The sequence below is a fragment of the Candoia aspera genome, chromosome 8 (genome assembly GCF_035149785.1).
Source record: "Candoia aspera isolate rCanAsp1 chromosome 8, rCanAsp1.hap2, whole genome shotgun sequence".
Classification (NCBI taxonomy): domain Eukaryota; kingdom Metazoa; phylum Chordata; class Lepidosauria; order Squamata; family Boidae; genus Candoia; species Candoia aspera.
The window spans coordinates 12,816,996-12,833,038 of record NC_086160.1 but is presented as its reverse complement, the minus strand read 5'-3'; the positions used below and the strand labels follow the sequence as shown (position 1 = coordinate 12,833,038).

Sequence of the window (16,043 nt, the reverse complement as noted above, 5' to 3'; positions counted from 1 at the left end):
CTGTATTTTTCCAGCTGTGCAATCCCAGTTGTGTCCAAGCACCACTCTGCCACCACCCAAACCAGTTTATTGGGCGTTTAACTTCTTAAAGCAACAGCTAGTTTCATTAGATATAAATTATCACCCCAGCTTATCACACACAGCCCTGGTTTGCTTAACCATGTTTATTGAAATTGGTCAGATTTACATAATACTGATAAGTGGCTTACAAATAACAGTGGTTGTAGTCACACTAAGCCAAATTCAAACAGACTATATTTGGGATTGATGTATGTCTAGCCACAGCTTCCTAATCAAACCTAAGAACATAGCATTGGGTTGAAATAAAATCCCAGGTATTCTTGTGTCTCAGATCTCAAATTAGAACTCAGTCACCTATATCTTCAAGTGCATGTGAACTCCATTTTTCTTTTTTATATGAACTTTCTTCAAATTTTCATTGAATGTATTTCATATAAAGTGATCACATGAGGAAGATACGGAATAACTTGCTAAGGAAATTTGTCAGTTTCTTAATCTTGGTTGGTCTCAAATAATTAAATAGGATGAGACCTGGTTAAGTATTTTGATGGGAGACCATCAGAGAATTGGAAAAAGGCTGCAGGCTTAGACTGGGAAGTTGAAAAAACTAATCACAAACCAATGTTGTAATGTTGCAAAGAAAACTACATGGACATAGCAGTGAAATCACCAGGAATCAAAGTGAAGTCAAATGTGACTTTACTTTTATATTTTACTTTTCAAAAAGTTAAGAAAGAAAGATCTTTACTGCAATGCTAAAATAGCATGAGCTTACCAGGGATCGGTTGCGTTTACACCACACACTAAGCTAAAACTAACTGGTGAGGTTGAATTTTGCCAACACAGATGGCTGTGAACTGTGTAAATTCAAGTCTGCATTCACAGTCGCTCCTTTTGGTATATTTAATTTCCCACATTGGTATCCAATTCCATATCTGAAATATTATAAATAGCTACTTTTTTTTTAAAAAAGTCCCAAAATAGCATATTGCACAGTTTTTATCACAGCTTTCCTGTAGTGTAAACAGTCTTTTATTCCTTTTAGACGCCATTACCTGGGGAAACGTTTGGACCTCTACCAGGGCCCTCCTAAAGACGTTTACTCAGAAGTAAACTGCACTGCACTGAAAGGGTCGTTTAAAAAACAACAACAACCTGGAGCCTCCTTCAGAAGTTCCCACGCCAACTCTCGGCCAGCCAACCTCTCCGTCCTTCGGGGACCCCGCCTGGGGTGGCCTTCGGCACAAAGCGAGCGAGGCCTCGGGCTGCGGTCGAGAGCGAGGATCTTGAGAAGCGTACAGCGCTCGGCCTCAGCAACCCCGAGGAAGATGCGGGGCCGCTCCACCCCCGGCCGCCGCCGCTGCTATCCCGGCCGCCGAGCAAGCAGCGGCCCACGGGCCCGAAGGAGGGGGAAGGCCCCATCCGGCTGGGCCCGCCGCCAGGAGGGCGGGCGCTCGCTCCCTCCCCGCCTGCGTGGAAGGGTGGCCGCCGGAGAGGAGCGACGAGCGGCGGCCTTTCCTCCTGGGCTGTTCTTCCCCGGCCGGCCGAGGAGCGGCACTGTTTCCCCGCGGCGAGAACCCCCGCGCGAGGCGCACGCTCGGCCGAGCCTTCCCCGAGAGCCGGAGCCGCCGGGCCTGAGGCAGCACGGGGGAAGGGAGCCGCGGAGGCCGGGCGCCGCTCGTCGTCGGCGCGGGAGCGGGCATCGTGGCAGCAGCGGCGACCCCGACCGCCGCCTTCCGCCGTCACAACAGCCACCCCCGGCGGCTGCTCAATGCTGCACCTTCCAGAGCTGCATGAGGTAAAAAGGCGGGCCGGGGCGCGGGTGTCTGGCGGCCGCCGCCGGCTTTCCTCGCCCTGCCTTGGTCGCCGGCGTGGCGAGGTGCGGGGAGGCGGCGGGGGCGACATCTTGGCCCGAATCGGGCGTTCATTTGGGGCGAGGGCTGGGGGAAAGGTCCTGAGGTAGAAGTTGCGAAGAAAGCGGGGGAAGTGGCTGGAGAGTGGTCTGCGCCGCCCGGGGAAAGCGGGGAGCCTCGGCGCCCTCCCGGCGGCGCGGGCGGGGGGCGCCGTGGGGGGGGGCGCCGTCTCGGGCTGTGTGGGGAATCCCCACCCCCCGGTTGGCTTCGGTGTCTGTCGATAGTTTTGCGGCCTAATCTTTAGGCCTTGCCTCCCCGCTCGGAGGAAGTGCCTCCCGGCGGCGGGGTTCAATCCCCGCTTCGTCTCTCCGCCGGACCCTCCTTCGCAGGGACGGGAGAGCTTTTTTTTCCTTCGCTTGGCCCGAGTTAAACCTTCATTGTGAAACGCGGAGCTGGAAAACTAACCCGGCGGGGCTCAGCGCAGACGCCCAGCCAAGGGCGACGCGATGGGGAAGGAGCTGCCCGGCCCGCGGGGGGCCTGGACGTGGGAATCTGTGGGTAGCCGGTGGGGGGAAAGGCAGAGGGCGTCGGGAAGGAGCAGCGGGGCCTTCTTTTCAATCGAGGTTTAGAAATGGGGGAGGAAAATGGGTTTAAAAAGTCGCCTCTGTGCTGAACTTTTGTTTTCTGACCGATAGAGGCCGGTAGAAGACTGTGGAGAAGGAAACTTTATAACCAGCAGCGCCAGGATGGACTTCCCATCTGCCCAACCAAAGCCTCCCCCCGATGGCAAAATCATCTTCTACCCTCCTGGAGTTAAGGAGATCACGGATAAAATAACGAACGATGAAGTGGTCAAACGCTTGAAGGTAAGAGCCTTGTATTGGCCTTAACTCCCGATGGCATTTGTCTGGCCTGTTACTCCTATTGGCTTCCAGTAAAAGTATTTCACTGTGTAGCAGGGATTCCTCAACCTGTTTTGCTTCAGGGTTGTTCTCTTAATTTGTACAAGCCAGTTGTTTATTCTCTAGTGTCACTTTGATTCTCAAAATCAAATTTCTACAATTTTCGGATAGATCATATAAAAGTTGCTTTCTCTCTCTTTGTGTGCGTGTGTTTTATAGAGCTACTTAGCAGTCTTGATCTGAAGGGCAAAATGTGATTTGGAGCACAAATGGCACCCGTTGGAAACACCTTAAATCAAACATTCTTTTCATGAAATTGCAATACTAAATTGTGCAATACTAAATATAAATAACATGTTTAAGTGTGATAATACATATTAGAAAACAATAGCTGAAAATAGAAACATTCTACAGCCATATTCAGGGCTGACAAATATCTGTCCCCAAATTTTCATGAATTTCTGGGAATGATAGAATGGTTAAGTATGTGCTTATTGTTGCTTGGTTTTTTGCAGAATGGAGAAACGTGCTTCTCTCTTCTACAGAAATTAGCTTGATCTGAGTGCAGTAGGAGGCAGGAAGTGAATGTGAGAGCCAGAGGTAGAAGACAGGAAGTGGAGATGAAGTCATTTAGTCCAAGGCTGCAGGGAAGAACTTGGATAATTTACCACAGAGTAGTATAACACGGCAGCTTCTTGATGCTTTGAACAGCAAGTTGCACTGCAAGCAGTGAGTGGCTGTGTTCACACAGCATGCTGAGCCACAAATTAGACAATCCTGTTTTAGGTCAGTGTGTTACGCAAACTCAATTTGTGCGATTAGTTTGTGGTTCAGTGTGGCATACAATCAAAGTTAATTTGTCATTTGATCCTTTATAGGGACAGGTTGAGAAAATATGTAGGTTAGGACTGAGATGAAATGGCTATCCCAATCTGCTCTATCCTTACGGAGGTGATGATTTTGATTGAAACAATTGGAAACGTGTTTTATTTCAGAGAAGAAGCTGTTACCACACTAGGCATCTTTTCTTAAATATTAAATAAAAATTGGATTGGAAGCTTGCATTTCCATTTATTTTTCAAATCATGCCCTTTCTTTCAGAAGGGACAGTTGGACGAATTAACAGTTTTGTGGACATTTATTACTTACCAGAAGGAAAGTTTAGCAAACTTTGGTGGTGCAATGTGCTACAGCATTAACAGGAATAATGTTCCTAGATTATTAAGTTTTTGGCTTTTTTCAATGTAAGAAATGCTGAGATATGCTTTTTCAAGATCTATGGCTGCTGATAGGTAGAACTTGTTTAGATTCACACATCACACCAGGAATTGTTTGGTTTTGGATTAGCATGTTGTGTAAACCCATCCATTTTATAAAATATGCTTTATGGATTATTATATTATGTGATAACCAGTTGTAGCTTAGCCCAATGTGTAAACCTTGCCTCCATCAGCAGAGTGTAGTTTGTTTAGAAAGTCAGTGGAACCTTTAGATACTAGAGTAGTGGTGCAATGGGCCTCAGGATGGTATCCAGATAGCCAGACATTTTTACCATAATAGAGTAAGCATAGTGTGCTAAATCATAATGTGGTTTCTTTAGGCTTTGCCTAGCAAGTTGTATGAATGCAGGTATCTGTTGGTTTTGAATGATGGCTATGCAGACTATGATTGAACTCAGCCAACTCATGGTTATAATGTCAGAATTATTTCTGAGGCTCTGAGTGGTACAATAACAAGCCTTTATTACAATCAAAGATCAACTATGTGAGTGGTACCTTATCTGCATATTATGAAGTATTCTTGCATGAAGATGCTTTTCAGTGGCCAACATGCTAGCCTGAAAAACTATTTCACTTTATTAACACGTGGTATGGCAATCCAGAATTGCATTGTTAGTTTGCAGAAACTACTACTTTGATATTTAATTAGGAATTATGTTCTTAGGATTCTGTTTTAGTGAAAGGGGGGAGATCATTTGTTGAGGAGGAATTTAGCTGTCTGTTTTGCATACAGCTTATTCTACATAACATGGCCTCTTGCTTTTTTTTTTTTTTTTGCAGGGGGTGGCTGCTTCTTCTCCAAACTTATACTCTTAGCTGTTTGTGCTTTTGCTTTTGCCTCCTGCTGTAGGGAAAGTGAGAGGTTCATTTCTTTTGCTAAGCCATTTTGTGGTTTGTTTGGTTTTGCTTACTATTTTCTATAAAGCTTGCAAATTCTGCCATAGCTTAGTGTGTTGTCTGAACCTAGTCAATGTAATCATGAATAGCAGTAATATTCGTAGAATAACTAGCCCTTTGTAGAAGGTAGGGAATAAGCGGGTCCATTATGTTTCTTATCTCCTCCTACTACTTTTTCCAGTCCTAAAGAGAGCCTATGAAGTTACAGATCCTTCCTATCATTTCTTTGCTATTTTACCACAAAATTGTTCATCCATTTTGCCTTAAGATTGACTTTGTGAGGAAAACTTTGTTGAAGGACAGGTGAGCTTGCTAGGTGAACTAGGAAGACTGCATTTATTTTGCTGGCTTTATACATCCTGGCCTAATGGGACGCGGTGGCGCTGCAGGTTAAACCGCTGAGCTGTCGATCGGAAGGTCGGCGGTTCGAAACCGCGCGGCGGGGTGAGCTCCCGTTGCTCGTCCCAGCTTCTGCACACCAAGCAGTTCGAAAACATGCAAATGTGAGTAGATTAATTGGTACCGCTTCGGCGGGAAGGTAACGGCGTTCCGTGAGTCATACTGGCCACATGACCCGGAAGTGTCCTATGGACAACGCCGGCTCCAAGGCTTTGAAACGGAGATGAGCACCGCCCCCTAGAGTCGGACACGACTGGACTTTACGTCAAGGGAAACCTTTACCTTTACCTTTTATACATCCTGGCCAGTAGGCCAGGGCTTGGCTAGATAGCTCAGGGCATCTGACAAATGGTTTGCAAGTCCTACATTTCTTTTCTTTTTTAATTTTCTGTGTTGTATTAAATTTATAAGCCACCCAGAGTTTCTGGAATCAGGCAGCCTTGAAATCTAAGAAATAGAATAAACAAATGATATCAGGAGGGTAAGTCTTTTTATGGAAGTAGAGAAACTGCCTTGTGTGAATGTAGTCATTTATTACGATTTGTATTCTTTCTTTTTTGTTGCTTCTGTCTTTTCCTTCTTCATCAAACTCCTGTGTCTTCTCCACATTTTCAAGATCACTGAAATTCTGGCACATGAAAACAAATGCTTGGTAGAATTTGTGTTTTAATGCCCTGGAATTACCTGTTTTGTTGTGGACTGAAGGGCAAATCTTACATAAGTAATCACATCTTCTTCCTGGCCCCCTATATAGTATAAGCTTTTCTGCAGGATTCAGTTATGATTATGATTGCTGAGTTGTTAGGAACGTGTTTTCTATGTGTGTGATAAATGTTAAAACATTTATCCAATGCCAAATTTTTTTGGAATTACACAACTGGTGATGTTACTGGACATCCATCAAATATCAAATTAATGAAAAGTCTACCAGCCTGGAATACTTCTTCCAGGCTAGTTCTGATTCAAGTTATTTTCTGTGAGGGGTGATGTTAAAGCAGGGTGCATAAAGTGCAGAATACAAATTCCACTATCTTATCAAACTAGTGTATTGAGACTGAAATTTTTAGCTGTTTTTATTTACATTTTTATTTGTCAGGATTTAAAGAAAAGAAAAAAATGAGTGCTCCAAGTTTGGCAGATGCTTAAGATGTATTCATCCCTTCACAAATTCCATACACACCCCAAAAAACCCACAGGTTTTAGCCTATCCCTGTTTGGAGTGTGGTGGTCACAAAGTCCACTGTAGCCCTGAAAGCCAATGAAATAAACAGTAGTAAAGAAATAATAAATGTTTCTGAGAGTGTAAGGATATCTGGTGCAAGGACTGAATGTTTTGGAAAGGCAAGGGGAAACAAACAGAAGTAATGCCTAAATCTATCATAATTTAAGTTACTGTCTTTGTTCGTCAGGAACAGTTGCAGCAAGGGAAATTAACTGTCTAGAATTAAATGAATGACAAATTAGAAAATATAATAATGGGGAAATTGTGTTGTACAGAAAAAGATTTCGAGCAGGGTTTCCAGCCTGGATGCCCTCCTAAATTTTAGACTTCAGCTCCCAGAATTCCCCAGCTAACATGTCCATTGCTGAGAATTCTGGGATTTGAAGTCTACATGTCTAGACCTTGCCCAGATTGGGAAAGTCTGGTTTTAAAAAGTGGTCTGTATGACCTGGCAAGTATTTTATCAAAAAGAATGATGCCGTAGCAGAGAAAAAAAGCTTAATTGTGAAAAAGATAATGTGACTCAGAGATGTATGAAAACTGGAAGTATAATTTATTCACCTTTGTAATTGAGAGAGAGAGAGAGAGGATCATGCTGCATTTAGGAAGAAACTTTGTGCATTTTAGGAAGAAGCACATTTCTCTAAAACTGTTGGCAAGGACTTATCTGGGAATGGTGATACTGTATGTGATTAACTACCTATTGATAATTTTGAGATGTTTAAATATTTTAAGAAATTGAAATCTTAATTTTTTTTAATTAACCTCATTTTGTGTTAGGGTCTCACTCATTGTACATCTAGTTTTATTGCTTGTCAAATTGTGCTGATAGTGTATTGGATGGTAAATGCTAAGTGTTTATGAATGCTCAGGATTTTCAGTAGCCATGAACATATCTTACTAGAGCCTACATGACATTAATCCATTCAATGACACATTATAACTAGTGAAGAATTAGTGCAGGAGGATAACTTTTTATTCCTTGGGAGAATGTTTGCTAGAGATGGGCAAATTGGAGAAAATTCAAAACATGTAAATCTTGGTAGAAAGATAGTGGATATATGTGGTTTGTTGTGAAAAAAAGAAAAAATGGCTGTATATAAGAACATGCTTCTGCCTACTTCATTATATGGAAGTGAGCATTGGATATGTTGGAAGAAACATAGCTAAATGCATTGGGGAGGGTTATTTAAGAAATGTGTGTTACAAAACGAGAGGGTCACGAATGAATGGGTGCTGAATGAATGTGGATTTAATAAAGTGAGTGACAGTTTGAAAGAAATATGTTAAGATGGTTTGGTTTCAGATTTTTTAAAATAAAACTTTATTAAATTTCAACAAAAGATAAAATATTAAAAAAAACAAAAAATAGTAGTTAGTACTCTGTGTTGTGGTTTCCGATAATTAATGAGGTTTAAATAACAAAACCGTTGTGTGAAGAGAGAGTTATGTGTTGAGAGGAAGTGAAAGACCAAGGAAATGATGGTTGGAGGGTGTTGGTCAGATCTTCAGAAAGAGAAAGGAGAGAGAAGTTTAAAGAGATATGCCTTGTGTGAAGTGCTGTATGGAAGGAAGGATGGCTTGAGTAGATAGAAAGGTATGGAGAACTATAGTGAATAGCATTGGGGTAATCTAAAAATCTTTACTTATTACTACTTTCAACAAGTGTGTATATTATAGTGACATATTTCAGAACTCTGACTGAAGCCTCAATTTAATTAATTCCCTAGCCATATGCTAAAGCCAGATTAAAATATTATGTCAGTGGCTAAATAAGCATGTCTTTACCTTAAAACTCCTTATTTAGTTTATTTTTTTCTATATACAGTCTACCAAAACTTTGCTTTCAAGCAAAATTATGTAACAAATCAATCACTGTTGCCCGTTTAATCATGAAACATATATTTGAGAAAAACCTTCAGACTTTCCATGTCTATCCTGAGCAGTTTGTTTCCGAGAAAAGTGGCACATTTTTGGAAAATGATGAGAGATGCTTAAAAGTTTCCTTTATTCCACTGTATATTAGGAGCCTTCTAAAGCACGCTAATGCTGAGAACTAGAATGATACACAAAACCTAATTCTGACAGTTATATTAATATTGAAGTTATTTCATCATTAACAATTAGCAAAGGTGCAGTTCCTGCCCAATACCTGAGCAACACTGACAGGATTTTGTTCCATACACTTCCTTCTGAATTTTTCATTTAGAATCTGCTTGGGATAATTTTTTTTGCAGTTTTGTTTTTGATGTGCCGTAAGAGACAACCAAAAGGTTGGTTGCCTAGCTTCCAGAAATGAGCTGGAGTTGTGATCTTTGTAGACATTAAAGTCTGGGAGGAATCTGCTATAATCTGAGCACAAACTTTAAGTCCTGGGCCTACAAGATGGCAGCAAAGATGCAGAACTTTCTCTTCCTCTTTGCTGCCTTGTTGTGTTCACCTAGACTTCTGTAGCCCAGATCTGATAGCCTTTTTAAATTTTATAAAACACTTTATGACACAAAAGTTCTCATAAAACAGTTTATGACATAATACAAAGTGTCATAAAACATTTCCTGTGGTCAACTCCTGATATTTGACTGTGTTATACAGTTCATTGTTGGCTACCTTCAAGGCAGATGCATCTCTGAATGTCTCTCTGAATTTTTAAGAACTTTTCCAGTATGTTAGAAGATCTGCCGTTGCTGAAGGCATTGAGGAATCTGGTAAGGAAATATCTCTGAAACTATGACCCAACGGGCCACGAATTGTCTAATTACTTTCTAAAATAGCGTTTACTCATTTTAAACTTGCATATCTTGTTTCTATTTATTTCCAGAATAAAATACTGTTTCTTATGTTGAAATATGTGTTAACTATTATAAAGTTGGAGGAGTCATTTAGGCCATTAAATCCAATCTCTTGCTTAATGAAGAAATCCAAATTAAAGGTTTCTTGGTTGATCATTGTCCAACTTCTATTATAAATAATCATCTAAAATGCAATTTATAGAAATTTTTAGTTTTTCTTTTTAAGTATTCAAAGTGACTAAAACGCTTCTCCTAATGGGATTAGTTAATCCATGATTGGGGAAACAGTGACCTTCCAATTTTGCTAATAATCAACTCTCAGCAGCCCCTGAAATGGTAATGCATAAGATTTTGTGAACAGTTCTCCTTTAGCAGCAAGACAAATCAATGTCAGCAGCGTCAAATATTAATATTGGGCCTGTGATATCAGAAGGTTCAGACTATTTATCTCTCTGGTAATTTGGCTAACCGGTTAAAAGAACAATTATGAAATAATGAGAATTGGTAGACTTTAGCAATTTGGTAATTTAACAGAATAATTCAGCTTCATCTCTAACTCTCATGGTTCCATTTGGAGAGATGTTGCAAATGATGGAGCTGTTTAAAACAGCCAACTTCCAAGTACATCATTGTGGATATAGAATAATTGAAATCTGTTTCCTATTTGTTATTTGTTCTTTAGCATTTGGGCTTTTTGTAAAGTGATTGTGATATCCTTATCTATCTATATCTATCTATACATCATCAGCCCCAAACTTCGTGTGAAAGATAGCACTGGGAGTGGCAAATTAAAATGTTACTTTCAAGACCTGAACAGTTACTCACTGCTTATGAAGTAAAGAAAATGAGTTTATAGATAAAATCTTTCATAATATGGATGATGGTAAAGACACTGCAGATGATATTTATTTAAGTAATTTATTAAAACTCTCAGTTTTCAGTAACAAAGGCAGGGTCAAACTAGTAGTATATTGTACAGGCCAATGGTGAATCCTTGTAGTTTCCAGCCAAAATACCTCATGGACGGTCTGTGCTGTTAGTGCAGCCATGCTGTGGGGTCCCCCAGTGAGTGACATCCAAAGGTCACTGAATAAAAGAGCCAGTGGAATTGTCAATAACATGGCACTTTTACAAAGTCCAAGAAAAGCCAGTGGTCCTTTCTAGGACCAAGCAGTATTGATGCCCTAAATTTCTAAACTGTCCTGCAGGCCTTATTGGTAAAACCACTTAATGACAAAATATTAATATTTGTTATGAATTTGATATAAGATTACCAAATATGGTATTACCTCATTTTGCATGTCAAGGTGCTGATTATTACTATTAAAATGTTACATGGCATAGGGCCTAGATATCTGAAGGACTGTCTTTCTCCCTTTATCTATGCCTGACCTGGGTGTTCCAACAGTTGGCTTGCTTTGGGTCCCATCAGTTAAGTAGGATCATCTAGTAGGATACAGGAAGTAGGCCTTCACTGTCACTTCACTTGCCCTTTGGAATCCACAAGGCTCTCAGCCTATCCATATCTGAGCATTCCTTACAAACCTCAGGCCTTGAGTTGAGATGGATTGACAAGGCCCATAAGTTTTTGGTTTTGTTCAGTTGCTTTCATTGTTATTCTGTACAGCTGCCCAGAGTTGTTTGGAGTAGGGTGGCCTAGACAGATGATGATGATGATGATATACCAACTTTAAATTTGAGCTTTAAGCTGTATTATAATAGACCACAAGCAGAATAATCAATCTTGGGGTTAGAGTACCTTTATCAGCTCAGCTTGCTGATGCAGTCGTGAATTGAAACGAGTGAATGAATGGCTTAACTGTACAATGTCTGTAGGGCCAGACTATATTTTATCCATATATATAGATATGGATATGGATATATGTATATTTAATTATCTCTGCCTATACACCATCAAATAGTGCTTTTGATGAAGAAGCAGAGACCTGTTATTTAGTACTGATGCAGAGATCACAGCAATTCCACAGAGTGACTACCTCATAGGTGCCTATGACTTCAGTTCCCCAATTGGTCACAATCCCAGTAAAGATATATATTTGTACCTTATGCCAAATGTGGAGACATTATTATTTCTATGAGATCTGGCAACTGCTCGCAGTCTAGTATTAGTAAACAACCTTTTAAATTACAAAACTCAGCATTTCCAAACCTAGATGAGGCCAGATGGTAAAACAAGAAATTGTATTCTGATGAGATAGACTGTTACTCAGAGTTGATGTTTTGAGAGAGTTAATGTTATCAATGACCGTGCTTCAGTATACTGTACGCTAGAATAAAAATTCATCTGGTTAAATATACAAGAATTGAATTTAAATTAAGAAGTTTTTAACATCCCTATCTTGGATTTTATATTTTTACTTAAGAATGTTGTTTTTATTGTTTTTATTGTATTTTAATCTTTATTCTAGTTTTATTGTAAATTGCCCAGAGTCGCCTTTGAGTGAGATGGGCAGTGACTAATTTTGAAAAATAAACCAATAAATAAAAAGAACAAGCTGAATTAAACAATTAGATAAATATAGACAAATTAAATTGCCCAGATATTGCTGACACATTTCAAAAGGAATGCAAAAACAACCTGAAGTGGCTGTAGTTATCCATTTTATTTACTGAGTGATTGATTATATTTGTATAGCTGCCCATCTCACAAAAAAGTGACTCTGGGTGGCATACAACACTCAATTAAAAGAACCAATAAATTCATATAAAACAATAATTAAAACTATAAAAACACACAAAACAGGAGAGGGTGATGTTAATCATCCATACTGGTATAAAGTGAGAAATGTTATTTTATCATATTTATATGACTGCCCATCTCATGTCATGTGACCCTGGGCAGTATACCATAAAAACAATTTTAAAAACATTCAGGAAGTACAAAAATTAATAATATTATAAAAAGGATAAGGGAGAGCATCAGATTATGGACAGTCGAGCCACCTCATCAGATCACTGTTCCCTTGCAATCCCTAGGCCTGTTAACCAACCAGGTTTTAAGGGACTTCCCAAAGGTTGGCAGAGATGGGGCCAATCTCACCTCGGGGGGATGATGTTCTACAGGGCGGGTGCCACTGCAGAAATGGCCCATCTCCTGGCTCTCACCAGATGCTACTCCTTAGCAGATGGGACCTACAACATACCTCTTCCACCAGACCTGATGGTATAGGCAAATGTAATTGGAAGAGGCAGTCCTCAAATAACTCAGCCCCATGCCACGAAGTGCTGGTGAAAAGGTCAAAAACACCATCTTGAATTGGACTTGGAAGCAAACTGGCAACCAATGCAACTCGCACAGCGGAGGTATAATGTGTGCCACTTTAGGGGCTCACATAACTCCCTGCACTGCTGCATTCTGCACCAGCTGCAGCTTCCGGATACCCTCTTCAAGGGCAACTGCAGTAGAGTGCATTACAGTAGTCCAGGGAATGAGTGACCATGAGCAGAGCCTCCTGATCCAGGAACGGATGCAACTGCCGCACAACACGAAGTTGTGCAAAGACACTCCTAGCTACAACTGCCACCTGCTCTTTCAGCAGGAATTGTGAATCTAGGAGGACCCCCTAGTTGCAGACCAGGTCTTTTTGGGGCAGTGCAACTCCATCTGGTACCAAAGAGGGCATAGTCCCAGAACCAGCAGGCCCCAAACCCCAAAGCCACAGTCTTGCCAGAGTTCAGTTGAAACCTGTTGTTCCCCATCCAGACCCCCACCAAATCCAGGCACCAGGACAAGACATCAACAGCATCAGAGGTAAATTCCAGGCCAAAATGGGTATGATCAAAAACAAAGATGGCAAGGACCTAACAGAAGAAGAAGAGATCAACAAAAGGTGGCAAGAATATACAGAAGACCTGTATAGGAAGGATAACGATATTGGGGATAGCTTTGACGGTGTGGTCAGTGAGCTAGAGCCAGACATCCTGAAGAGTGAGGTTGAATGGGCCTTAAGAAGCATTGCTAACAACAAGGCAGCAGGAGACGACGGCATCCCAGCTGAACTGTTCAAAATCTTGTAAGCTGATGCTGTCAAGGTAACGCATGCTATATGCCAGCAAATTTGGAAAACACAAGAATGGCCATCAGACTGGAAAAAATCAACTTATATTCCCGTACCCAAAAAGGGAAACACTAAAGAATGTTCACACTATCGAACAGTGGCACTCATTTCACATGCCAGTAAGGTAATGCTCAAGATCCTGCAAGGTAGACTTCAGCAACTCATGGAGCGAGAATTGCCAGATGTACACGCTGGGTTTAGAAAAGGCAGAGGAACTAGGGACCAAATTGCCAATATCCGCTGGATAATGGAAAAAGCCAGGGAGTTTCAGAAAAACATCTATTTCTGTTTTATTGACTATTCTAAAGCCTTTGACTGTGTGGACCATAACAAATTGTGGCAAGTTCTTAGTGGTATGGGGATACCAAGTCATCTTGTATGCCTCCTGAAGAATCTGTATAATGACCAAGTAGCAACAGTAAGAACAGACCATGGAACAACAGACTGGTATAAGATTGGGAAAGGAGTACGGCAGGGCTGTATACTCTCATCCTACCTATTCAACTTGTATGCAGAACACATCATGTGACATGCTGGGCTTGAGGAATCCAAGGCTGGAGTTAAAATCGCTGGAAGAAACATTAACAATCTCAGATATGTAGATGATACCACTTTGATGGCTGAAAGTGAAGAGGAACTGAGGAGCCTTATGATGAAGGTGAAAGAAGAAAGTGCAAAAGCTGGCTTGCAGCTAAACCTCAAAAAAAAACCACAAGATTATGGCAACCAGCTTGATTGATAACTGGCAAATAGAGGGAGAAAATGTAGAAGCAGTGAAAGACTTTGTATTCCTAGGTGCAAAGATTACTGCAGATGCTGACTGCAGTCAGGAAATCAGAAGATGCTTAATCCTTGGGAGAAGAGCAATGACCAATCTCGATAAAATAGTTAAGAGCAGAGACATCACACTGACAACAAAGGTCTGCATAGTTAAAGCAATGGTGTTCCCCGTAGTAACATATGGCTGCGAGAGCTGGACCATAAGGAAGGCCGAGAGAAGGAAGATCGATGCTTTTGAACTGTGGTGTTGGAGGAAAATTCTGAGAGTGCCTTGGACTGCAAGAAGAGCAAACCAGTCCATCCTCCAGGAAATCAAGCCAGACTGCTCACTGGAGGGAATGATATTAAAGGCAAAACTGAAATACTCTGGCCACATAATGAGAAGACAGGACCCCCTGGAGAAGATGCTGATGCTAGGGAGAGTGGAGGGCAAAAGGAAGAGGGGCCGACCAAGGGCAAGATGGATGACATTCTAGAGGTGACGGACTCGTCCCTGGGGGAGCTGGGGGTGTTGACGACCAACAGGAAGCTCTGGCGTGGGCTGGTCCATGAGGTCACGAAGAGTCAGAAGTGACTAAACGAATAAACAACAAATTCAACTTTAATTATTTCAGTGTGTCTACTTTAAGGCTAAGTTTGCATGACATATTTAACAGAGAAATACGAACAGTATAACCCAGTCAATGATGAAGAAGGGCTCAACTAATTTCTGCAAGTCAGCTTTTTTATTCTTTATTTTATTTTATCCATTCAATCATGTCCAATTCTCGGAGACTGCCTAGCAAATCCCCGCAGTTTTCTTGGCACAATTTCAGAAGTGATTTGCCCTTGCCTCCTTCCTAGGACTAAGAGAAAGTGACTGGCCCAAGGTCATTTAGCTGGCTTTGTTCCCAAGGCGGGACTAGAACTCACAGTTTTTCAATTGTTTTATATAGTCATCCTAATGCAAGCACAGAGGTGAGGCTATTAAGTAAGCTCCAAAAAACGGGGCTGCTTTTGGAATTAGTCACTATTTCATCCCCTACCCTATGGCCACATAGGGTGGATTAAACAAAGAAGAGCAGCTGATGGGTAATACCTAATAGGTCATCCTATTATTAGGATTATAATCCGCTATTATCATCAGGGAGTTATTTAAACATCATCTATTGGATATAACGTATTTTCAAAAAGAAAAAGATAGTCAAGACAGTGTCTGACCAAACCAGAAGACAAATTCAGCTAAGGGACAATTCTCAATCTGCATGTAAGACTGATACTTTTAATCTGTAAGGGCCTCCTGGCACTTTCCCTGATTGCCAGGAGACCTTCACAATGATACTGCATGTGCATGGTTGCTATTAATTAGTGCTATGCATACGACAAGAAATTTGCTGATGAAATACTTGCATTTACAATCCACCTCAACAACTCTAATGAATTAGTCCACAGAAGGTCACGGTATTGACTCACAAAATCCACTGGGGTCCAGGGCAGCAAAATGTTTTTACTTCACATCTAGTGTTATAACTGGTTAAAAAGTCAGAAGCAAAAGATTACAAACAAAACACACAAACCCCACAGACTGCAATTTGAAGAACAATTACTTATGTTAACTTCTAAATAAGACTGCTCCAAACAAAACATTGAAATAGTTATTTGCAATCATCCAGAATATAGCCCATATATGATAGTTTGTAAAACATGGCTTAATGTATCAGAAGCATTAATAATTTACAATACAATCCATTTTCTCTGCTCCCAAGCTCAGTTGCCCAAAATTTGTAAAAACTCATTTATTCCAAATCCACCATGGTTTACTGGACCACCCAAATTGTTTCC

General features: G+C 41.0%; 1 protein-coding gene across 3 annotated transcripts in view; it reads left to right on the top strand.

Moving 5' to 3' along the window:
* The first annotated feature begins 1,655 nt into the window (after positions 1 to 1,655).
* Positions 1,656 to 16,043, top strand: part of PDS5A (PDS5 cohesin associated factor A) — a 68,620-nt gene continuing 54,232 nt past the window's right edge. For all 3 annotated transcript variants that reach the window (XM_063310462.1, XM_063310465.1, XM_063310463.1), the window contains exons 1-2: positions 1,656 to 1,819; positions 2,570 to 2,740. In XM_063310462.1, the coding sequence (XP_063166532.1) occupies positions 1,793 to 1,819; positions 2,570 to 2,740 (198 nt within the window). In that variant the 5' untranslated portion in view covers positions 1,656 to 1,792. The remainder of the gene's footprint in view (positions 1,820 to 2,569; positions 2,741 to 16,043) is intronic.